The sequence below is a fragment of the Cinclus cinclus genome, chromosome 4 (genome assembly GCF_963662255.1).
Source record: "Cinclus cinclus chromosome 4, bCinCin1.1, whole genome shotgun sequence".
Lineage (NCBI taxonomy): Eukaryota > Metazoa > Chordata > Aves > Passeriformes > Cinclidae > Cinclus > Cinclus cinclus.
In genome coordinates this window covers 40,414,345-40,438,475 of record NC_085049.1, presented here as the reverse complement: position 1 = coordinate 40,438,475, position 24,131 = coordinate 40,414,345, and the positions used below count along the sequence as shown (strand labels likewise).

At 40.2% G+C, this 24,131-nt stretch overlaps 1 protein-coding gene across 1 annotated transcript; it reads left to right on the top strand.

Moving 5' to 3' along the window:
* Positions 1-3,391: 3,391 nt before the first annotated feature.
* Positions 3,392-22,844, top strand: DBX2 (developing brain homeobox 2). Its single transcript, XM_062492504.1, has 4 exons — positions 3,392-3,725; positions 15,368-15,463; positions 19,960-20,147; positions 22,521-22,844. The coding sequence occupies exons 1-4, from the start codon at positions 3,392-3,394 to the stop codon at positions 22,842-22,844; spliced, it is 942 nt and encodes a 313-aa protein (XP_062348488.1).
* Positions 22,845-24,131: the final 1,287 nt, after the last annotated feature.

The window sequence follows — 24,131 nt, the reverse complement described above, 5'->3', positions numbered from 1 at the left end:
GTACACTCACCAGCTGTGTGGGAAAGTTATCTTCCATGCAATCCAGGAAGCTCCTTGACTGTTTCCTCTACACTGTTTTGCATTTCCAGCAGACATCTGATAAGCTGAAGCCTGCCACAAGGACAAAGGGGAGAGATGGGGATTTACTGGAGGGCAGACCTAAACTTTAACTGTTTAAATCTTAAAAAAGTAGAGGCTGCTAATATGTATGCTTCCCATTAAGCATCAGAAAGGTTTGTAAGAAAAGTTCGAAGTAATGGCAGGATTCAGCTTCATGGGAATTGTTCTAGGGAAGGAGTTGCAAAGGAGAAGGTCCCTGGGTCAAGGATGCAAATGCCATCTGAGAAAGGGCAAAGCTGAAGTAGAATAAGGATCACTGGGGAGACTTTGATGTACTTGCACAGATCTTGTGCTTGGTATGTTACATAAATTGTCTGCCCTGTCAATAAGACTGTACTCTGAGTAGGGAAGGCTTAACTGAGTGCTGAGAATTTAATGTATGTTCCATGTACCCCATTTTTAAGTTTTGCAACCTGAGAAGCATATCTTTATGTTTTCCAAACACCTGATACAAGCCAAGATACCCAGTGAAGGCAAACTTTCTTCTCCTTTAGTCTGATTAAGGTAAATTAATACATTGACAAAATCCAAATGCAGAGCAACTACTTTCCGAGTTTGCATATTTAAATGAAAATAAATGAAAGCTACTCAACATGTTAATACCATGTCAATGTTATCTTTACTTTCTGAATGTATCTGGATGTGTATTAACACATCCAACAACTTTTCAGGTCTATGGCTAAGGATCCATTTGACATGCAATTCCAGGCTGAATTCACCAGAAAGGATCTGGTGATTTTACTCTAAAATCATTCCATACTCCAGGATGTATTTTCTTGTGCAGTGCTCTCCAGCTTTTGACAGCTAGCAACTCTTGGGCCTGACTATACCAACAATCACATGCCCAGAATTTGGTAGCTACTCCTCAGCAGAGCTGCAGATGTGTATCCAAAGGACCAAGTGCTCAGAGGCTGCCCTGGTTTAATGAGTTCATTTCACTATTCTGCTCTACCACCCTTGCTTAACATCACACAACCAGTTTGAGGTCTCCACTGGGAATCTCTTGAAAAAGAATATTTCCTGTCTTATTTAAAACCTGAGTCCTGTGATTTGGTTCACAGTGTTTTTTTAGCACAGCTGTGACAGCAGGGTCAGAACAAGGGTGAGAGGCCACTGATAGATGAAAATCAGAGAGAAGAAAGGGACTGCTTAAACACACATTGTAAAGCATGGGTTAAATCCTGGAACTAGAGATGCAACCTTACATGAATTGTTGACATCGCGTGGCCGATCACTGTCTTCCATGCAGTCAAATGCTACTTTGGGGGTCCCTTCTCCAAATCAGAAATGTGTTGCATTATATTTCTATGTCTTGTGCTTATATTTCACAGAAAAATGCAACTTGCTAATCATACTTTACCAAACTACATAGCTGAGATTAACACACTAATAGCCACTCTGGCATTAAAAGTAGCCTTGGAGGAAACCAAACCCCAAGTCTGTCTTTGAAGGCTACGGTCTTTGACAACCATCATTTCCTTGGTGAATACCTTTTATTCATGCAGCACAGCTGGATGGATTAACTGCACTTCCCAAGTGTTGAATTATGGTTTTCAGTATCTCAGGCCCTTGGGAATTCTCTGAGAATTTGATCAGTAAAATGAAAGACAAAATAAATCCTTAAGTGTGAATAAATTTATGAGGGGTAATTGGAAAGGCAGCTACTTGCAATGCTCAGAAGCGGACGCCCTCCTGGGAAGACTTGTTTCTTTCCCTCAGAAACATAATTTCTGCACCTTATACTACAACAATGCATAGTAGCTTCAAAGGTAGTCTGGGATACACAGCTTGGATTCTGTCCATTCTACAGCAAGAAGCAAAAGTCTCAAAATGCTCACAAGTAAAATACTGCATTAATATCTTTCGGTGAAGGCCTTCAGATTTGCAAATACAAGTGCTCAAGCTGTGGAAATTGTTTAAGCTGAGAATAGTTATGGGAATGTATCGGGGCAAAACTATCAGACTCTTCTTGGACTTCTTCCTGCTTACAGCCACTGCTGTAAGATGGAAGGTCAGACTACATGGGTCTGTGGCATGAATCAGCCTTATAAACTCTTAGGCTCACATTCACCACATCTTAGTATCAATGGAGTTAAGTTCCAAAACTCTAGCAGGGCCAACCTACTCAAAGATGTAAAGGAAAGCTTCAGACACATGAATATAATTTATATATCCCCAAGGTATTACTTAGTACCACAGCAGTTAAGACATCCTTCCCATTTCTCATCTGAGGGCAGAGATGATTCCACTAGTCCAGCTGGTTTTAGCTTTGAACCACCCTGATGTCCAAGGGTTATGTCTCTGCTGCTATACAGAAATAAGGGATGCACCTCCTCCAGAGGATTTTGCAGGAATTATCCTCAAGATTAGAGTGGTGAGCAGCTGCTTTGGAATAAAAGGATTTCTCTGCAAAACAGGGAGGTGCTTTCAGGACTTTGGAACAGCATCCACTTTTAAGTTTCTGCATGCATGTTTGAACTGCAAAATGAGACATCTTTGCCACATTACGTGATTTGTAAGTAAATAAAGAGGAATACATGCAAGGAAGTAGAAATGGACTAAGCTATTCCGGACAAAGAATGTTTATGCCCACACAAAGCTTCGTCCAACATCTCGAGAAAAACATGATTAACAGTACGGTGCTGATCTTAATCAGATTTATTAAGACAAATGTTGAAAATCCAGCGTGCATGTTGTGTGTGGTTAAGTAAAGAAAAAAAAAAAAAAGGGCGAGATAAAAATGCCCAGAGGGAGTGAGCTAATGACTATCTTCCCATTACCTCATGGGATCATTAGGTCGACATGATCTCTCCGCGGCCAACACCGGAGCCACTTCCCCGCCGGGACGGAGGCCAGGGGCCTTTCCCTTCCCCTGCCGTCCCCTCGCACAGGTGCACCCCCGGGCTGGAGGCGCGACCCGCCGCCATGTCGGGGCGGGCACGGCGGGACAGCCACCCCGGCTCCCGGCCCTGCCCCCGCCCCGGGGGGCTGCTGGGCAAGGCGGCATTGTTGGCCGCGTCCATCACTCCTCATCCCCGGCTGACATAATGAATGCGCTTGGACACACCTTCCAGCCCGGCGAAGAGGCGCCGCGTCTCCACGGACAGCCTCGCCGAGCTCTCCGCTCCGCTCCCCATAGCCCTCGGGGAGGCGCCCCGCCAGCCCGCCCGGCCCCATAGCCCGGCGCCCCGTCCCAGCCCAGTGAGGGGACGCGGCGGCCGGGCCGGGCTGGGTAGGGCAGGGCAGGGCGAGGAGGGTAGAAGCCCTCGCTATGCTTCCCAGCGCCCTTTACTGGGACCTGGTGGGCTCCTCGGCTCTCCTCAACCTGCCGGCGGCGCCGGGCTTCGGCAACCTGGGTAAAAGTTTCCTCATCGAGAACTTGCTGCGGGCCGGGGCGCCGAGCCCTGCCCAGCTCCGTCCCCTGCCCGCCAACCCCGTGCCCCTCAAGCTGTGCCCCGCGGCGGAACAAATCAACCCCTCAGGGGGTTCCTTCCCGGCAAGATGGGCTTTCCAAGCGCTTAACCCCTCTGCGGCGGACGGCGGCCGCCCGCCAGCGCGGGCCGCGGCGGCGGAGAGAGGCGGCATCTTCCCGCCTGCAGCCACAGGTGAGCGCCGGCCCTCTCCCGCGCCCCGCCGCCGGGGAGAAGGGACCGAGGAGCTTTTTCCGAGGGCTCGGCCCCGCGCTCCGCACGGCGGAGACGGCGGCTGGAGAGGCGCGGCCGCTCCGAGGAGCCCGCAGGCGGCGGCGGGACCTTCCGGGTGCCGTGAAGCCAGGGCTGCCCTCGGGGATCCGGCCGAGATTCTCGCCCTACCGCGGGTAGCGGGACGCCGAGGCGGGGCCGGGGGCCGGTGGTGCGGGCCGCCGGGCGGCGGCTCCCGAGTGCGGTCGGCCGGCTCACCTGTGGTGCCGAGAGCGCGGCAGAGCCCCGTGATGGCCGCGTCGGGTGCTCTTAAACACCCCTAATCGCAGTTCTTCCAGGTCTTGACGTCCCGCAGCTTCGGGGGATTGGTAGAAGCTTCGCCGCCAACGGGCGCTCCGAGAGAGTCTGAATCCCCAAGTTTTGGGAGGAAGGCGAGCGGACCCACCCTCCTAAGTAGCGATAGCTCGGGAGGTAGCAGCCCCTTTCTTCACACTCCCTACCTTGCGGGACCAGCAAGGCGTAGACGATCTGGCTCCTCCTGCCAAAAGGAGAATTTAGCCATGTAGAGCAGGCAGTTTTCTGGAAGTTTTGTCGAAACCACGGACGGGGGGAAAAAAGTTTTAAAGCGGTGTAAAGGTGCGTTAGCCGTTCGGCCCGGTGTAACGCTGAGAGCTAGCGCCCTGCAGGGCGGCGGGGACCAGCTCGCAGCCGCCGGGGGCCCGCCGGAGCCCGTGCCATCAAAGTGGAAACAAACAGGTTTACAAAACCCATTATGTTTCTTGAATGTGCGCATTTTCGTATAAATACATTTTGAGTGGGCACGAGCAACATATTTTAAGAATTGTGTGCTTCTGTTAGTCAGGGAGCTGATTGAAGTTGTAGTCAATTCATTAAATTCGCTATTAGAGTCGTTATTTATATTGTATTTTGATTTTCTGTTAGAATACGTAAATTTATTTTGATACTATGCGGTATTTTAAATTTTTTTATTTATGGTCACACAGTTTTAAATGCATTTAAAATTAAAATTAGACAAGCAGAATTGTATTTATTTAATTAAGTCTTTGATATGTGAAACCAAAAGGCTTGTTTTGAAAACAGAAGTAATTGTTTTCAAATAATTTTATTTCAATTAAACCCTGCAAACTGTTCTTCAGAATCCAAAGCAGTATTTGATCCTTTAGCATTATGTACTTTAAAGGTAGGCAGGAGAGAGTCAAAGTGTACATTAACGTTTCTAAATCTTCCTGACCTCTCAGGTAAGTGTTATCTTAAGCATATCAGTTACTTAAACATGTTTGTTTTAACTACCTGTAGGCTAGGCCAGGGAACAGGACAAGTATCATCTTCCTGCAATTCGATGAATATTATCCCTACCTGCCCTTTGCCCTTACCCTGAAAAAAGTTCTAGAGAAACTGTTGTATTTATTTCTGAAGAGAGATAGCAGATGCCTCAGCACTCTTTATTTGTGAGAGGTAAAGGTATTTTGTTAGGTTTTATTTGTTGTTGTTTGTTTGTCTGAGTTTCTGGTTGTTTGTTTTTAAAAGCTATAGGTAAATTGCTACAGAAGTTTCTGAATGTCGAGTTTTGCAAATGCATCTTGCTTCCAGAATTATTTCTTCTTTTAATTGACCCATAGTAGTAGTTGTGATTTTAGCGTGGTAGGTCTGCCTAGTGGATTGGAGTCCAGTCCTGTGCTTCTTCTGATTCCACAGCTCCCACAGATCTTGGTAAAAGGCTCTTAGATTTGAGCAGGGAGAAGAACTAGTGTTTCCTCATTGGTTGTGCACCCAGAAGAAAATTCTCCTGTGACTGTACTCTTGTGACAATGACTTTTATATTCTAACAGGGATCTGTTGGCTTGATCTGACTTGTATGTCTTACAGTGTTGAGAACGCTTGGTTGTCTCAATGTTCATAAATTTGAATTAGACTGGAACTGTCTTGCTGAGCCAGTTTGTGGTTTCTAAGGAGTCTCTTGTCTCTAATGTAGGCGTATACTGAGGAAACTGTTCAGACCAGACACTGCATTTGTGAGTAGGGTTGGGGTGGTCAGGCTCTGTGTAATGTTTCTTGTTTATACAGTAATAGGGCAAGGGAGCATTTTGGCTGAACAACAATTTAGCCTTCAGGGAATAGTGAAGATATTTTAGCTGAAGAATTTGTACTAGTTAGGGTTTTTAAATTTACTGAATTTTTTTTTTTTTTTAAGAATAAACTCTTCTTTGGAATCCCCAAATCACATGGCGTTTTGGAAAATATTTTTCAAAGTCTTTATTTAGATTATTCAAAATTATAAAGGAAGCTTTTTTTGAAAAATCTTTCTGAACTAGCAAGTGCTTTATAAATTATGCAGGGATTAAAAGTCCCCTAATAAACTAGCTTGGCATAAGCAAAGCTTTTTTTTTTAATAAAAAAAACTAAAGGGAATTGGAAAAGTATCAGACTTTTTGGAAATAGTAGTGTCTATTACTCATGTACTCCCAAATTCTGGTGAGGTCACCAAAAGTTCTCAAAAAGAAGGAAGTGTAAAATCACACCAGGGACTGAACTGAAAAGCTGAACCTTTTTATATGTATCCACAGTACCTACAAAGGAAAGGCATGAAGAAAGCACTCCATTTTAGGGTAGCTTTTAACACTCCATAAACGTGCTAAGAAATGTAAATCCTGTATTCTTTCTGTAAATTGGAAAACACTTCTCCATGGTGGCAAAGGAGACTAGGTGGGATGACATTCTTGATCTGGGCTGTCTGGTCATGGTAATTTTTCCTTTTGTAACTCCTCAGCAACTGAGTTGTATCAGCAAGTTTCCTTCCCATAATTTATAGGTGTCAAAGTATTAATCGTACTATTTCCAGTGCTTGTCTGCATGTGTATTTTACATGTATCTCCTACAAAATTCTGGTGAATAAAGAACTGAACTTTTCCTTTAGGAAGGAAAGGCAGAAGGAGCGTTACTGCTATACGATAAACTCGTAAGCCTTCTGCAGTGCTATGCTAATTTATATTGGCTTGGGATTCCCACAGGCTTCCTTGCACTTTGCTTGAAGCCCCTTTGCTGTGTCCTGTCCTCAATTTCTTCTTGCTAATCTGGGTTTTAGTCCCTTGACTCCAAGGCTGTTGTTATCTTCTGGATAAATTAGAAGACTTGACAGTTTTCTTCAGTGTTTTCTGACATATAAAAATTGTCCAGACCATGCTGAGATGGTCTGTCTTGTAGCACAGGGGCTGTAAACTCCACATATTTCCTCAAGACTTAGTTTCCAGAAGTATTGGCTGGCACTAGAGCTGAGTGACCTCCTTGGGAAACGCCAAGTAACTCTGCTACCTGAAATAATTTTTCTGAATGTCGCTGCTCTTCTTAAGTAATTTGCCCTGAGGAGTTTGGCAGCAAGTGCTTTACAACTTGAATATGGTCATGTGGAAAGAATCGGGTTTACTGCTTTATTTTTGGCTTTTTTATAGAGTAACAGAGAAAGAAGATTAAAAAATTCAACAAAACAAACAGTGAGATAATTCCCACTGAGAAATTTATCTTGGGGTATTTTTGCCTAAAGCATCAGAATACACTAGAGCAGAATGAAGGACAGCACATGAAACACAAAAGAAATCAGAAGAAATATGTAGTAAATTTAGATTTTACTTATGGTAAACTCTATAGATGTATTTTATACATATCCAGATACACTTGTGCTATAGACATGATTTCTTTCTGTAACATTTTAGTACTTTACATTTTGATGCAATTAAAATCACAATGTGTCAGCAAGATAAGAGAGATTTCTACTGTGTTGAGGAGAAGCTGGAGCAAAACGAAATGAGGTGACTTACCTAAGATAATACAGGAAACAGGTAGCATTGCAAGGAAATTAAACCAAGTCTTTTGCAGGCCAAGTCTCTGGAAAATATTGTCAGTTTTTTCCTTCTCAGGTGATGACAACAGTTCTATCCTGTAATACCTGAATCAAGCATATCTTATTTCCCATACTTAATAAAGTGTCTTGTGTTTCTTTGACATCCAGGAGATAATGAAATTACTGAAATTTAAGTGATATTTTTTTCTTTCATTTTGGACCTCTTCTTAGTGAATTAATGCTTATTAATTATTGATTTCAAGCCAACTGGCAGTCAGGGTGTGTCCTCAAGCGACATCTAACACTAGCATTTAGTAAAATAAAAGGCAGGAAAGAGCCCAATGTTTTGTCTTGACTCCCTCTAACTCAGGCAGCAGCTGGACTGACAAGCATTAGGATTTTCTTGTTTTGTTGGTGTTTTCTGAAGATAGAAAGCTTCTTTAAGGTGGGGAGATCTATTTGGCATCTTTTCTTACTCCCTGATTACCAGGAGTACTGAGACACTGTAATGGTTTTGGAAATTTGTCTTTGGAAGCAAGTAAGTTTTTGTAAGTATTAGAAATCACAGGGTCTGTCCAGCACGTTTCCTTTTCCAGTTTGTGAGCCATTTAATAGAATTGCCCTGGAATGCCCAGCATATCTTAAGAATGGCTGCAGAATGGCTTTTAAAGGACAAACTGTTGTCCTCATTGTGAGGTTGCCAGAGCTAGACTAGTGCCAGCTACTCTCCAGTCCAGCCACTAGTCTGGCAGTCTGTGCTCAGTGAGGAGTATGAGCATTGGCTGGACAGTGCTCCTTCCTTTGGCTACTCTAGTGTTGCCATCTCTTAGAAGGGAGAGATCCCGAGTTTGGTCCTTGGTAAGATTTAGGTACTGCCAGAAGATCTCAGAGCTGCGCTATGAAGACAAGTGGTGGAGTCTGTAGAAAAGAAATTGACTGAGGGGAAACCATGGAATCAGTCATGCCTACAGTTAGTGAGTTAACTTCTGTAAAATATATTTTCTACAGCAGAAAGAGCTGGTCTTCTGAAATCCTGTAGTACATTGCTCATGATTTTAGAAAACACATGACTATTTTAAGGATTAATCTCATTGGCAAGCTCAAGTGCAGATTACAGGTTTTATTGTGCTGTGTCTTTTTTTTTTTTTTCTGTTAAGAAATTCTCCTAAATTTTGGAAGGCAAGTTCTCTGCTTCCATTGCCCTCTGAAAGTGTTTTGTATTCTTTTATAAAGAAGCTCTGCAAAATAACTGATGTTTTACATGGTACTTTTGTGGTCAGTCATGACTCCACAGAAGAAAGGGGAGCTGTTCTTTTCAAAATGAAAACAGCTGCAGGTATATAAAGCAGTAGGAGACTGTTTCATATGCCAGATATGTAGACCCTGATATTTATAAAATCATGCATCTAAATATTTTCAGTAACCTGGACTATGTTTCTTTGAGGTGAGTTGTCACTTTGGAGAAATGGCCTTTGCTTTGTGCTGAAAAGCTTATGAAAATTTTTCATGAGAAGCTGTTTTTGTCTGCAGTTGCAGCACATAATTCTCTTGAGTTATCCTGAATGTACTGAGAATGTTACCTCCTTGTGAGTATATGAATATCTCAAATTTCAACTTGAAAAAATATTTCCTTGTACAAACAAAAATACTAGACCACTTGTGTAAAAAAAAAGAAAAAGAAAAAAGAATTCACCATGTGTTTTTATTCTAACACCATTTATATTATCTTGATACTTGCCTGTTTGGAGCTAGCACTACTGCAACAAGTAAAGACTGCTCCAAAGTAAAAAAAAAAAAAAAAAAAAAAAAAAAAGGCTAATCAGTGCATGCTGATGCACTAAATGGTGCATTTTGGCCTATTGTAAGATTTTGAATTAAGGCTGCAACAATGAAAAACCAGTGAAATGTCCTCTTGCAGCAGCTGACCCTAGTTTTGTCACACTTGAGGAAGCAATTTCTAAAGAAATTGTAGTATGTTGAAAATGAAAGAAAATAACTGATGACTTTGTAGCTGAATTTTTACATTTTTTAGAATTTTTATGGCAGTACAGATGATAGTATTCTTTTGATGTTACGTATGAAGAATAAGAAAATTGTCACAGTAATTCAGGTGTTTAATAAAAAGTGGGTGTCTTGTCTATTCTGTAGTCAATACAGAGAAGTGCCTCCAGAGGATGAGACACCTTCTGTGTGTGTTTTAAGGTGATGAATTGTTCTGTAGAGCTACTTATCTCTTCTTACTCACTGTACAGGAGGCCCAGATAAGGAACTCAGGCAAGACACTGAACTTTTAGACAGAGAACTGACAGCGATGCCTGTTTTGACAAGAACTGGTTATCATAAAGTGCTGAGGCACACACTAGAATATGGGCATCCTGAGGAAGGACAAAGCCAGAAAAAAGGCTGGTAAATCCACGGGTAGATTCCCATCTTCTCAACAGCAAGGCTGTGTACAAGGCACAGAGAAGGTAGAAGCCACTTTTACTCCTGACACCAGGGTGCCCACGGAGTCTTTGGCAAGCATTGTGGAGTTTGGTTGCTGCTTTGGGTTGTAGAGGTGAGATCTGACCATGTGTTGTCACCAGCCTCAGGCTGGTGTATTTCCTCAGGCCGTGAAAATCATGTACAACAAATTGCAACATAATAATTAGGCATGTGAATGATGCTTCTGAAAACTATCAGTGATTAATGTGGTTTTAGATAATCTGCACTGTGATGCTCTTGGCCATCACATTGCTGTAGATGCATGTGATGATTATGCTGTTAGCACATTTCAACCCCATTTTAGGGGCTGCTCAGCCGATTTTTGAAAGCCCCACCATGACCCAACATAGAAATGCAAGCCTGCTTCTTGCATCCATGTTTTGTGTAGGATTTATTTATATATGACTGTAAAACACTTTCTATGAATATTTGTATCAATTTTTAGAAATTGATCTGTGGATGCTACTCTGCTGCTTTGCCCTTTTGGCTTGACTTCCTTTGAGCATTTATGTGATTGTGTTTTACAGGAATAAATAGGAAGCAAATGGTAACGTTGGGAGTGCAGGAAAGCCATTTCTTAGAGGTCCTGCACCGCAGGCTCTTTCAGGAAGTTTTTCCAGTTCCATGTGATGGCAGTTGCTTTTGGGTGGGATGTGGAAGTGACTGCTGCTTTGTTCTTGCAGTTGGAGGCTCCACTTCAGCTGGTCGAAATGCTTTGGGGGTGCACAACTGCTGCTGGAATACTGCACTCTAAAGACAGTAACTGCTAGGGAGAGAGCCATGACTCATCATGAGGTCCAGGCCCTGTGGTTCAGGAACAGAAATGCAGCTCAGCTGGATCACTAAGCTGGCAGAGCTGCTGCTGGACTGTTTTCAGGGAGCTCTTCTTGACATGAAACTTTGCAGCTTTGCAAAAGTCTTCTTTAAACATTGGTAAGAAGGGATGTAGGTAAGAAATGTGGTAGTTGTACTGATAATTTATTTAAGTTTCCTGCCAGGGCTGAATCCTAGGCATCGTGGTGGAAAGCAGTTCATGTGGACTTAAAAATTCTTGGAGAGTTAGCGTTCATGCAGCTTGAGGTCTCTCTGGTCCTTGTTCTTAGTTTTGTTAGCTGGCTCTAGGCAGCATTCTGAAAAATTTTTTGGAGGTGTTCCAGCTCTCTTCACAGGCTGATACCACATTTTTATCAGTTATCCTTAAAGCTCCCCAACAGACTAGCAGCAGTCGTGGTGAAGGAGCCTGTATGAGTCATACCAGAAGTTTACCATCAGTTTCACTTTCCCTCAGTAGCCATTTTTCCTTCACCCCTTCCCACTTTCCTGATTACTGGAAGGCTACAGTCTTTTTACTGAGTTATTTCACAATAGTAGAATTAGGAAGAATAAACAGTATCCTTAATAATAAGCCATTTTCAAAGTTGCATGACTGAACTGGACTGTATTTAGGAACCTTATGGTCAAAATGAAGGATTGTTGGAAGGAAAACTTCTGATCCCATTGTTAGCATGACTTTTTATAATGGAAGGGCTTTTGAATATTTTCAGAGCAGGTGGTACATTTTAAAATACGAGTATCTGAACTGTTTTCTGAGTTTTAGCACTAGTTAAGCTTGAGGTCCATTTATACATTTAGTATTATTTTATTGTGTGTAAAACAATTTTTATTCACAAAGGTCAATGTAGTGAACATTATTACTAAAATTTTACATGGAGCACCAGAGTCAAAAGAATCTGTTTCGTGAAAAAAAAAACAACAACCTAGGTACTGAATACTGTTGTATATATGATCCAATACATTTTCTTTTATGGCTTATAGTACAGTTTTGGGAGGGCCAAAAGGCACTTACTAAGTACTTCAATAGTTGTGAATTAAAGACCTGTAAAGACTTACTTTTTGAAGCACTTAGTTCCACACAGTCTTGGTCTTTATGGAATGAGGATGTAAAGAATAAAAAGACTTGGGTGTCCTTAATACAAATTATTAGGATTTGGCCCCTGCTTTAAGTTCCTGTGCATCTTTGGGAGAAACAGCTGCCTTTTGGTTACTGTGTATCTCATTCTGCCCAAAAAATGGCAGAATTAATATTCTGACATCTCAGCAATTTTCAGCCTTATGTGAACAGCAGAGTGTTTGCTTTAGGTCTCTTGATCAACAGATACTGATAGAGTTGCTGTGATATATGTGAAAAGAAATTAATGGGTAGTGCTTCCTCTATGTTGTTCTTAAAACTGATAGGTATTATGTCATTTCTACAGATAAAAATTCAGTATGATTCTGAAATACATGTATATCAAATATATATTTCTCTGGACAATTTTAATTCTGTTAAATGGAGTTTTATACAGGTAGTGGAAGCAATTTAATGTGGTGAATTGTGTTGTTTTTATCAAAGATAAAAAAATATACTTGGATATGTTACATTGAAGCATTAATATTTTTCTCTACATAGAACTCCCAAGACAGAGTTGAGTATGCCTGTGTTATGTCACATTTTACTGATATAACTCTGCAAAACTGCTGCACATTGGTTTGAGTGCAACAGCTTCAGTAGTTGTAGGGATATTGTTTCATGTACATAATGTAGAATTCACCTGTGCATCAGTATAGCTGCAGCACATTAATGAAGGTTATGAACTGGACATACGTGTTGGCTATAGGCATAAAGAGGCATCATGGCATTGTTTGTTCCCCAGTATCTAAAGTAAATCTTGAGAAGTGAGCTCAGGAACCCCTTTGTTCAGAGTTACGTGAGGATATCACCTGCATCTTATTTCTTAAGCAAATATTCTGCTTCAAAAAGATATGTGCCTTGCAGGCAGAAAAAGCAGCAGTTGGTTGAAAGAATTAAGTAAAATGCCCAGGAAAGCCAGACTCATGATTTCCATCAACTTGAGCAGAATTAGGGTCAAGATCTCTTCTGTTTGCATCATGGTACTGTGCTAGTATATTAAATCAATGTCAGCAACTTCCACGGAAATATATTGCTTGTTTGAGTTTGCTTAAGCAAAGATTTCGCTTAAGTTTTTACTCTGATCCATCTTCAGACCTTTATGCTTGCATCTTACTTGTTGAGAGATGTGGTGAATGGGGGAAACTGTCCTTTCCTATTCCTGTTGTTACTTGCAGGAGCATGAGATCTATCTAAATCAATAGCTTGTTCAATTCTGGTTTATCCAGGTGTGTTCTGCTTTTATCTCATACCATTATGAACTGCATATTATCAAAACACAGCAAGAAACAAGAGTTACGAAACCACAAGAGGGAATATTGAGGACAGGACAACATGTCTGAGAAAAATTGCATGGCATTAATAAGGTGCTGGAGCAATGATTGGAGGGAATAGGGCATTATGGCAGCCAAGGAATATCCAAGACATTTAAGAAGAAAACTAAGTAATAGAGTGTGGCATCTTCTGTATCCTAAGTTATATTTTCAGATGTGGAGAGTTTTACCTGACTGTAAGGGCAATTTGATGAAAGTACAAGGCATGTGCCTCCTAAGGAAGGGAGGAAAAGCTCCTTCACCTGGGAGTCCAGGAGTTACAGAGGATAAAACATACTTCAATGATGAGCTCTTATGTCCGGGAGGTTGGCTGATATTTATCTTCTACAGCTCCTGTGCTTCTTGAGTTAGTCAAACCCTTTTCAGTTTACCCACTTCACCAGTTGCAGCATTGTAACCCTTTGGATACATGGGATAGGTAGTATTTGCTGTACATTCTTGACTATTTTAAGTTTCTAAGGATGTGGTTTCACATTTGATGGCCTTGTGTGGAAAAGAAGCTTTAGAATACTAATGCCTGGTGTAAATAATTCTTTTTTGTAAGTGTTTTGCAAGTATATGCCTCAAAACCAGGCAATTAATTTGTATTCCATTAGAAACAGCAAAATTTCAGTAGCAAGCTCTACCAGCAAAATGCTTATTATTCAGCAATTGCAAGTTAATACTTTAGAAATGTTTAGACTTTTACAGCAGTAGGTTTTTTTTTGTTTGTTTTGTTTTGGTTTGGTTTGGTTTTTTTTTGTTCTGGGATAACAGCAAATTTAAGGGTCAGAAAACTTATTTTGAGATCCTAATGTGTACTCAGAAACCTAATTTTGAGTGATCTTTATTTTTAATTCCAGTTGAAAAACTTCTAAATATTAGTCTCATGGCTTGGATACATGGATCTGTTTCCCTTTCTTTTTGATTGTTGATTTCTTAATTTTTTTTTAATATAAGTGTGCAGTTACTTTTTTTTTCACATAATAGGGTATTTCAGGAGAGTTGGACAACTACAATACAGGCTCTAGAGCCACTTATTTTCTGCCTAAACAAAAAAAAAGAAAGTGACATAGATGTTTTGATGTTGATGACATTTTACAAATACGCACTTCTAGCAAACATGATGTATCTTTGTTCAAAACAAAAAATATTCTAGGTTTCATAGTTGACTAGTATAAGCAGAAACTGATAGGTAATTAAGATTAAGGGAAAAACCCATGATCCTTACAGAAAAAAAAATAAGGGATAAATAGATTATGAAGACCTTTCCATGATTTGGAAGCACTTTTAAAATGAGAGACTTTGATTTTAAAAAATCTGTTAAAAATTTTACTAAATATTACCTAATTCTGTGAGTTGATTTTGCAGATTTTTTTGTTGTATCAAGCAGAGCATTCAGCAAGTGGTTTATTTCAATTTAGACCACTTTTCCAGCAAGACTAAGTTGACAGTCAGAATAGTAGAATCAGGCCCTGTAGTATGTCCCTGTAAAGCTCAGCTGTTTCATCTTATGGCATTTTCTAAATTTCTTGTTGAGGGCATTATTGGTTTGAGTGCTGTTAACAGCATTGGAGTACCAGCTGATTTTTTTTCCTAAGATGACATGCTTACTAGAGTTATTTTAAATAACTTTCAAATTCATTGCATTCATTATTTCAACAACATATTATTGAAACAATGTGTTCAATGCAAATATTTAGGAAACCCCCCCATAATTACAGCAATTACAGAAGGAAATTTCTAGTCAGCAGAGCATCATTCTTATAAATATAGGGAGAGTTTTGCATATTATAGCTAAGATACAGATGTAAAATAATCCTGCTAAATTAAAGAGCAATTAATTGGTTTATCATTGTTTGCCTTAAAAATATCACCACCTAGAAAAAAGGAATAAAAAGAACTTGTGGGGCAGGACTTTACACATTGACTTTTTGGGGGACTGTTGTTACGAATATCACCTAAACTCAATGGATAATCAATTAGATCTATGCTTTCTTTGCAGCTCTCTCCAAACACTTTTTTCTCCGAGCCCCACCATTCTACTCAGCATGCTGCGGTGGGTCCTGTCAGCACCCTGCATCCCCCACTGCTTTTCCAAGTAAGTTTTTATGCTTCATCAGTAATGCTTGAGTTATTCTGTAAACCAAAGCAGCAGGATTTAATGTGTTCTGGAAAACTAATTGGTGATGCAATGGCAGCAGCTAATTCCTTAGTAAAATCACAGCAATCCTATTCAGAGGGTTTCCAAAGATTTATCAAACTTAAGTACACTGAGCAATTGTGAGAGGTTTCTAATGGCATTGAGACATCCAGACAGAGCTAACCTAGAAAAGTGCCTTGTTTTCAGTTTGCTAGAAACAATTCTTTAAAATCAGTAACTCTTTTAAAAATCAGTGTCAATAAACATTTGCAAATAAGAAAAGAGCTGGAGGATCGTAAAATGCATGCTGCATTTTAATTTTATTACGGGTAAATTATGATTCAAGAAGGCTTAGCTTCATTTAAATACAACAGTCGTTCTTTTTGTAGCAGTCAAATGTGTGCACGTGTTTAATTTGTTTATCTTTTTTAATCATAATGTAAAAAATGGAAGAAGAAGTACGTTGAAGAGCATTTTGACCAGTGTTCAGGATTAAGAACTGGAACACACTTCCATTTAATCCAAAACTAAATTTAACCTTGATTGGGAAGACTGCATGCCATAGTTTAAGAATGGGCAGTCATGATTTTGTGCTTATGAATGAAAACAGAAGGAGCATTTCCTTTTTCTTCAAAACAGAAAAAAAAGGCACAAATTGCTTGTCAAATCCAAATGAAAATTAGAGGTTATACGTGGTCTGGCCTATATTTTTTTTATCACAGTTACATTCAAACCATTCCTGGTAAAGTGCATGCTTTTTATGAATGTTTCAGAAGGGCAGTTGCTAAGTTGAATGATTCTTGACAAGTGAGGCAGCAAATGCTGGCAGTTTAATGAGCTGCAAGTTTCTGAGCACCTCTTTAGGGGGCTGACACTTTCCCACAGAGCGTTTTACATGGCCTCGGCTCTCCCACAATGGCTGACAGCACCATGACCAATCACCACTTTCACTTTACTCATCCACACGCGACCTCACCACAATTTTTCACTGTGCAGATGAACTTTAGGAACCATTTTACATTGAAAAGGCCTGGGCAAGGGTCAGTTGCCCTTTTGTATGGCCATAAAGCAATACTCTATGTGCCAGTCTTTTCTCCTGTCTCACATTCCAAGAGATTTTCTGGACACCATTTAAAGCACTTGACTGAAAAATAAAGCAGTGAATGAAACTGACTTTTATAGACTCATTCTAGCTCATCTTCCCATATAACCCTGTCTACCTGAAAAGGGATTTAGTGGATGAGCTGAGTGTATACAGGGACTTGCTGAATACATAGGCCCATTATCAACTGTGGGGATTGTTTATTAACCAGGACTGATACACTACTATTTTGGAAGTGACCTATTAATTGTCCATTTAACTAGAATGTATTGAATTCTAATGAAAAAATGGAAACCATGACTAAAGCTTTTACTTGCTCCTTCGAGGTGGTCTCTGCCATGAAGGCAAATGAAGATTGTTCCAGAGATTAAGAGAACATTTATCAATATACATTAGGATACAGAGGAAAAACTTAACAAAAATGAAACCAGCAACATAGGAAATAGTTGGTCACGTTTATGTCAGCAGAACAGTGAACCTTCTGCTGCATGTTCAGGGTGATGAGCTGCAAATGGACGTATTTCATTTTGCTGGAATTGTTGAAATGTATAAATGACTGCTTATTCTGCTACACTGAAAAATCTTAGAATCCACAAACTGAGATTTAGTTTTTGTGTAACAGTTGGGTTGCATTTTAGAACATGGCTTATTTTTAAAGGGATTCTCTAGGCTACTCAATTAGTGGTAGGTTTCAGATTTTTTGACCCATAGGCTGTTTGTTAATGCTTCTGAGAATTCTGCTCATCGTTAAATTTTGTTTAGTTAATCTTTTAAAGTCCATCACATATTTTCCCTGTAGTGTAAAGATGTCTGTCTCACTGTTAAGTCTAATATAGGTGTTAAGCTGGACCCTAAGTACTGCCTGTACAGGAATTAATTGGTGCCTCGAGGCTCCAGCAGGAGGTTGTTTCCTTGTTGATTGACTGTTAACAACCAGCCAGGCAAGACAAATTTTAAGGGGTCACATAATTTGGCGTCCTCTGTCCTTGGCTGACAACTCCATTGTGGAGCAGAGGCTGGGAGGCAAGGACCAGCCCTGTTACGCCTCTTCCCTTGCTGGTGTCTCTCATCCCACAGTGGGAATGAGAGGTGTGAGTTCTGCTGCTGCCAGATTGTACCTTCCAGTAAACCTGGGAATGGCTGACAATTCAGCAGAAACTACTCAGAGGCTTCCTGGAAAAAGGTACCTAAACTCACTAAGTTTGAGCAAGAAAGAGAGAAAACATGCTTGAGGAAGGAAGGCTTCCAGTTTGCCCCCACTTTTGTGGGCATGATTGCAGCATGCAGTGGGGGCTATGAAGGGTTATGAAGTCCCCAGAGAAATATCAAACTGGCTTGCCCTTTGTGGAAACCTCTATTGTGGTATTTTGACTTTTGTTCTGCAGATTGTGTATTTTGGTTTGAATGAAGTGTGACTATGTATCACAGTGTAATATTAGGACATTAACCAATAGGTTACGATTTTTGTATCTGGTCTTAGATATAATTTTGAAAATTGAAATACATCTGTATAAATTAAGCATTATTTATGCTGTAACATCGTAAATCATAATAATTATTTTTTACCACACACTTGTTATGAGGGACAAATATAAAGAACTTGATTTCTTGACATGAAAGGTTCAAGAAAATAATTGACAGAATGCAATGGCCTCTAAATCAGTGATGTTTCAAGGTAGTCATGCTTTAGGGAATGGCCATTATAGACTTACTCAGCTTCTGATACTCTGCGGCTCTGAGCTGGAAGCAGGATGCAGGGATACTGTGTGTAATATCAAACCAGTAACACATGGCTACAAAAGTATTTAGTCAGCTTTGCAAGATATACAGATACACCCTTCAGTTTCTCATGGTTATCCTACAGTATACTCAGTATATGTGTGTTTGTTTTTCTGTGGGTATTTAAAGATATATATACCCATGTGTGTATATATGTATAATATACAGAAGTTGAAATGTGGCCCCAGTGAACAGTTCGTGGAAGCTGCATCTGGTTTTAATTAGTATTTTCAAGACCACTGTATCAATTGAAAAAAATGCATTTAATTTCCCCCCACCCCATTACAGATGACTAGAATAGATATACTTTTTCACAAAAAAAAAAAAAGTTTAGTATTTTAGAGAGTCTGCTTTTCAGGGGGAATTTGCTTTTGGCTTTGATATGAAAATGATCTGATCCTTTGTAGGAATTGAGCAGCAACACACCTTTGCAGCTGCTAACTGTGAGCTGGGAGGGCAGTCTAGGCCCATGGTCATGAGAAGGTGAGCAACAGGAGGGCAGCTTGCATCTGAATTGCCACTCCTACAGCAAGATTGTAGGTGTCAGTGGCTGTACAGCCATGGCACAGGTTTCTGAGCCAAAGTGCAGCTGTTTCCTGGCCTACTTGCATCTCCCCAATTACCACATGCTGTGCTTGATGATGATTCAGCTAGTCCATGCTCCTGCTTCCTGAGTATTTAAAGAAGCTGGGAGCACTGGAAGCATATGAAGCCTCACCAAGGACTGCTTCTCATACACCAAATCTTTCTAGGGGAGAGGGAGCATGGGAAAGCACTATGGCTTTAGGTTTTATTGGGTGTGAGGAACATGAGAGATTTATCTTGGGGTTTCTGTGCTCTTTATGTGAATACTTCTTCACTGCAGCTCTGTCCCCCAGCTTTGAGGCTGTTTTGCAGGGTAGGGCTCCCTCTAGGCATGAATTAAAGGGATGTGATTGGATTCGCTGAAAACTGCCCTCCCAGGACTTGCTCTGAGATGTCAGAGGATTAGAAACCAGGCTGAAAGAAGTAAGTCCAAGTGCTCTCCAAATCCTCTAATAAAGAAATTGCTGCAGTTTCCAGAATAAATAAGTGAATGATCGTGGATTTTCTAGGAAATAGTTCACTCTGAAAGCCTTTCAGTAGTTAAAAAATATAGAGGAAAGCCTACTTAGTTTCTTTGAGTCAGTATTACAGACCGCTTTTATGTGATCTTACATTCCACACAAGGAGTAAATAAACTCATAGGAAAACTTGTAGTTTACTCAATAGTGATGACTGGCAAAGGAAAATGTAGTTCCTCCCTGACTGTATTTGAATTTTGCAGTAGCATGGGCTCTGTCCTAATATTCTTCTATGAACTCATATGATTTACTTTATACCATGTCAGGGGGAGACTCTTGATTACTGACAACACCTCTAAATCCAAGTGAGGATTTAATCCTTAATGAACATGACTGAAGCATTACAACACACTTATAACACCAACAAATCAAAAGTGGGACAAGAGTCTGCAAGCATTATAATGAATAGCACTTAGTGTTTCTCTGATATGTGCTAGATATTATGGGAAACTCTCATTTATTTCCACCAGGGGAGGAAAGTGTGCTGCCGCTTCTGACCCAGGAGTCTAACTCCAAATCCCGGAGAGGCATATTAAGAAGAGCTGTCTTTTCTGAAGAGCAGAGGAAAGCTTTGGAGAAAATGTTCCAGAAGCAGAAATATATTAGTAAAACAGACAGGAAGAAACTGGCCCTTAACTTGGGTCTAAAGGAGTCTCAGGTAAGGAATGTCTTTTTGGGGAAAGATCTTTAAAATGGCTTTGAAGGAGGAAAATTGACCAGTGCAGGGGCAGCCTTGAGCTCTTTTACCTGCAAAGACCTCAATAAATCAATGGCAGTTTAAATTAGGGAATACTTGAACCGTTTTCTGGTTTATTTCCTGTATGTATACATTCAAAAATTGATCACTCCATTTTCACACAAAGAAACATGACCTCTGCATTTCATTTCCAACTCTCTTTTTTTGCTGTCTGACAGAGCCCTCTTGGAGGCTTTGGGGTAGGGAACTATGCTCCATCCCACTGCTCTAAAGGCAGTGGAAAAAACATGACAGCATAGATCATTCCTTCATTCCACTGGGGCCCTTTGCACTCACAGATGAACAACTAGGGACAAGGTAGTCAACAGCACTTCCTCTGGAACTGTTCTTCCCCAAGAGGCAGGCAACCATTCCTATGGAAAGACACTTGACTTCACGAAGAAAGAGATTTTCAGAGCTGAGAGATACCATAGGATGAAAAATTTCGCAGGGTGCCCTTCTAAAACACTCCCTCTTTACTTACCAATTCACATTTAGTGGGATTTTTTGCATGAATCTGAGTTGGTCTTCTGCAAGATTTTAGAGTTTAGCTGAGGGTCTAACACCTCCATTGAGCTGTTCTAACTTAATAATGCTGTTGAACAGCAGTAGCCCAGTCTGGAATCTTGGGTGCCCCACCTATCTGCAGATAAAAACAAAGAAAAAGTGCCTGGCTTGAAGAGCACAAATCTGAAAGAAACTGTGGAAAAAAAAGTTTGTGAGGGAATGTAACAGCAGAAAATGAACATGGTAGTTGCTGACAGGTGGGATTCTGAAGGTGCTGGAGTAGATGCAGCCTCTAGATTGCAGCTGAAATACTGAGAGGTGACAGTATAATTGTGTTTCTTTGCATGAAGTAGGAGTGAAAGATACGTGTGCAGAGGCTGTCTGGGAGACAGAAAAGCCTGAGAATGGTGATGAGTGCTCTCATCATCTTCATCTTGAAGATTTTCAGAACTTGGAATGGCTCTCAACAATTTGATCTAACTTTACAGTTGGCTCCGGTTTGCACGGGAGGTTAGATCTGGTGGTCTGTGGTTGTATCTTGCAACCTGATCACTCTGACACGATTGCAAGCACTGTGCAAGAATAAACAAAAACAAGCAGAGTGTGGTGTTTCTCAGTGTGATGTACAGAACTGTAATCTCCTCAGGAAAGCTATTTCAATGGAAATGTGCAATTGCACTCACCCGTGTGCTGCCTAAAAAATTTCCCAAAATGTAGTCAAATTCCTAATATTATAGTTATTTCCTCAAGATTATTTTCTGTGCTCAGTTATCAAGAGAGCTTCGGGTTGTAAAAAATAATGTAATGATACATAAATAACAGCTACTACTACAAGAATATAATTTCATGATAGTGACAGACCAGATGATATTTGTCTCTGTTTTTATTCCCCTCATGAAAGGAAGAGAAATTGCTGTGAAGGTTACTTCTTCAATTTTCTAACCAGTTATGCTGGAGGAGCAGTACCTGTCCTCTAAGACAGTGATTCTCAAACCTTTGAAAGAATAGCCCTTCTGTCTTTATGTCAACTATTTGAAGACTAGACCTAAGTGCAAATGTTTAAGGGAAAAGAGAACACAATGCGAATAATTTTATTGATTACCCTCACCTTTCTTCTCTTCATGTAAAACCAGTTCCTGGTTGTGTATTTGCCCAAGCTTTCCCCAGCATTTCATAAATGCGTTTAAGTGCTTGAGAGTTGCACTCAAAGTTTTCGAAAAGTTCATTTTATCTCAAAATCATGTGGATTCTAGGCAACTCCTGGAAAACTGTAGTCAGGCAGACAAAACACCTTTAAATCCTCAGTCTCGTCTCCTATGTCACAACACACTTTTCTAAGCTGTATGGCCAAGCTGATTTTAGCTGTTTGTGGAAGGGACAGTCATGCTTCTTACAGCCTCTGTTTAATAGAGGCCTTCACACGATCAGTAAATATCACTTAGTTTTCTTAATGTTGATACTAATTTTCTCTGAGAATTCTCTTCTGTCTAGAAGGATGTTGCTGTAGGAAACTCCTCTATCCCTAGCTATTGGGCTGTCCATTCTCCAGTCTAAGCTAAGTAATCGCTTGTTGTAGGTGGTGAAAGTCTAGGAGAGTATTTGTTCCAGGTGTAGTGGTGGGAAAATCCTCAGATAATGTCAGTCAACTGGCTTCACTGAATGTCTGCTGTAACAACATATGAGGAAGGAATATGAAACTAAGAGAATGGAAAGAAAAAAAACCCACTTGTTTGGGCAAAGTTGTTTATAGCAAAGAATGATAATGAACTCTAATTAATTTGCAAACAGGTGAAAATTTGGTTTCAGAATCGAAGGATGAAATGGCGAAACTCCAAAGAAAAAGAAGTGCTTTCTAACAGGTGCCTCCAAGGAGAAGGTCTTCAGGAGAACTACCTCTCACAGTCCACCGTGAATTTTACCTCCCCATGTCCATCTGTGTGGGAAATGTCTGAAGCACGGGCAAGTCCAAGGTGGAGGGAGAATTCTCCAGGAAATTCTGAAAGACTGACTAGTACACAACCATCTCCAAGAGCAAATTCATTACAGAGCCCACTCTATTTGTATCCTGACCAAGACACTGCAAACAAGGCATCGTCAAGTGTAAGGGGGTAGGGGCAGTTTCTAAATGGAGTGGGAGAGCACAGGCTTCAAATGAGCAGTCTTTTAAGATTAACAATACTTGAACATTGTAAAGCTAACTAGTTTATGCTTCAAAAATATGCTGAAGTCTAACACCATTAAAATTACAAACAACTAATGACTTAAGAAGTATTCTTCAATATTCAGTCTTTTCTTGTGTCTTTTCCAGTCTTGTACTGACCTTAAAAGCAAAATGTGAATTGATGGTCAGTAAAATGAATTGAAGAGCATGAAGCTGAATTTGTGCTCTGATTTATACATCTGTACTGTATGTGATGCTCATTAAAAACACACTAATAGAGAATCACTTTCATCTCTCATTGTAGTCAGTCCAGTTAATGCCTTCTGTGCATGAGATAAGAAGAACTCTGTTTCTCTTAAGACAATAAGTGGTTTTGAGTTCGTTTAGAAATTCATTAAATAACACACAGATTCATATGGACAAATACAAGCATTTTTGGTGTGTTTTCTCCATCTGTCCTCACCTATGTCAGTATTCAATTACCTTTAAATAGTATCACAGGTCAACTGATAACCTTGGTAAAGTATGTAATATTAAAAGGCAACCAACATACTCTATAAAATATTCCATGTTTAAGTAACTGATGAGAATGTGTACTGGAAAGTATAATTCACTGACTTCTGACTTTTTGCTCATGCATCAATCTACTAGTATTCTTAACTCTGAATTGCAGTGTCTTTTTTTGGCTAGAATCTTTTGTATTTCAAACCCATGATGACAGTGTGTAGAATTGTAGCCAGAATGCACTAAGCAACAGACCCATAACTGGAAGAATTGCTACTACAACCACTTCAGAAAATTACTTATGGAGATGACATACCACAGTAACATTATTCCTGACTTACTGCTGTTTAAACTAGTGCCAGTAAGGACACAGTAGCATATATCTGTATCAAAGACAGGACAGTATTTTGTGTAATACAAGTAGCCTCAAGTATCATTAAAGATATTTAAATTATTTGCTTGCTTAATCCAATTTAAGGAGATCAGTCTATGAATTTAGGTGTATCTTTCTTTGTTTTACTTGCAAATCTTTATAGCTCAAAATGGGACCATAGCATTCATTTTCTTTTTCATTTATGGATGCCTTTGTTGAGAAGACTAACGATACTTCATGTTATAGGCAAAACCTTTTGGAGAATATTATGGTTTTATAGGGACTATTTTCTTTCTGGTATTCATACATTTTTATAGGAGAAAGATTATGATAATATAGTCTGGCTTTTCTTATTATATAT

What these genes read in the sequence shown, in the direction of transcription:
- DBX2 (XM_062492504.1), top strand. Translation starts at nt 3,392, where the DNA reads ATGCTTCCCAGCGCCCTTTACTGGGACCTGGTGGGCTCCTCGGCTCTC. An exon ending in CTTCCCGCCTGCAGCCACAG is followed by an intron (nt 3,726 to 15,367) that starts GTGAGCGCCGGC and finishes CTTTCTTTGCAG; the next exon opens with CTCTCTCCAAACACTTTTTT. An exon ending in TGGGTCTAAAGGAGTCTCAG is followed by an intron (nt 20,148 to 22,520) that starts GTAAGGAATGTC and finishes ATTTGCAAACAG; the next exon opens with GTGAAAATTTGGTTTCAGAA.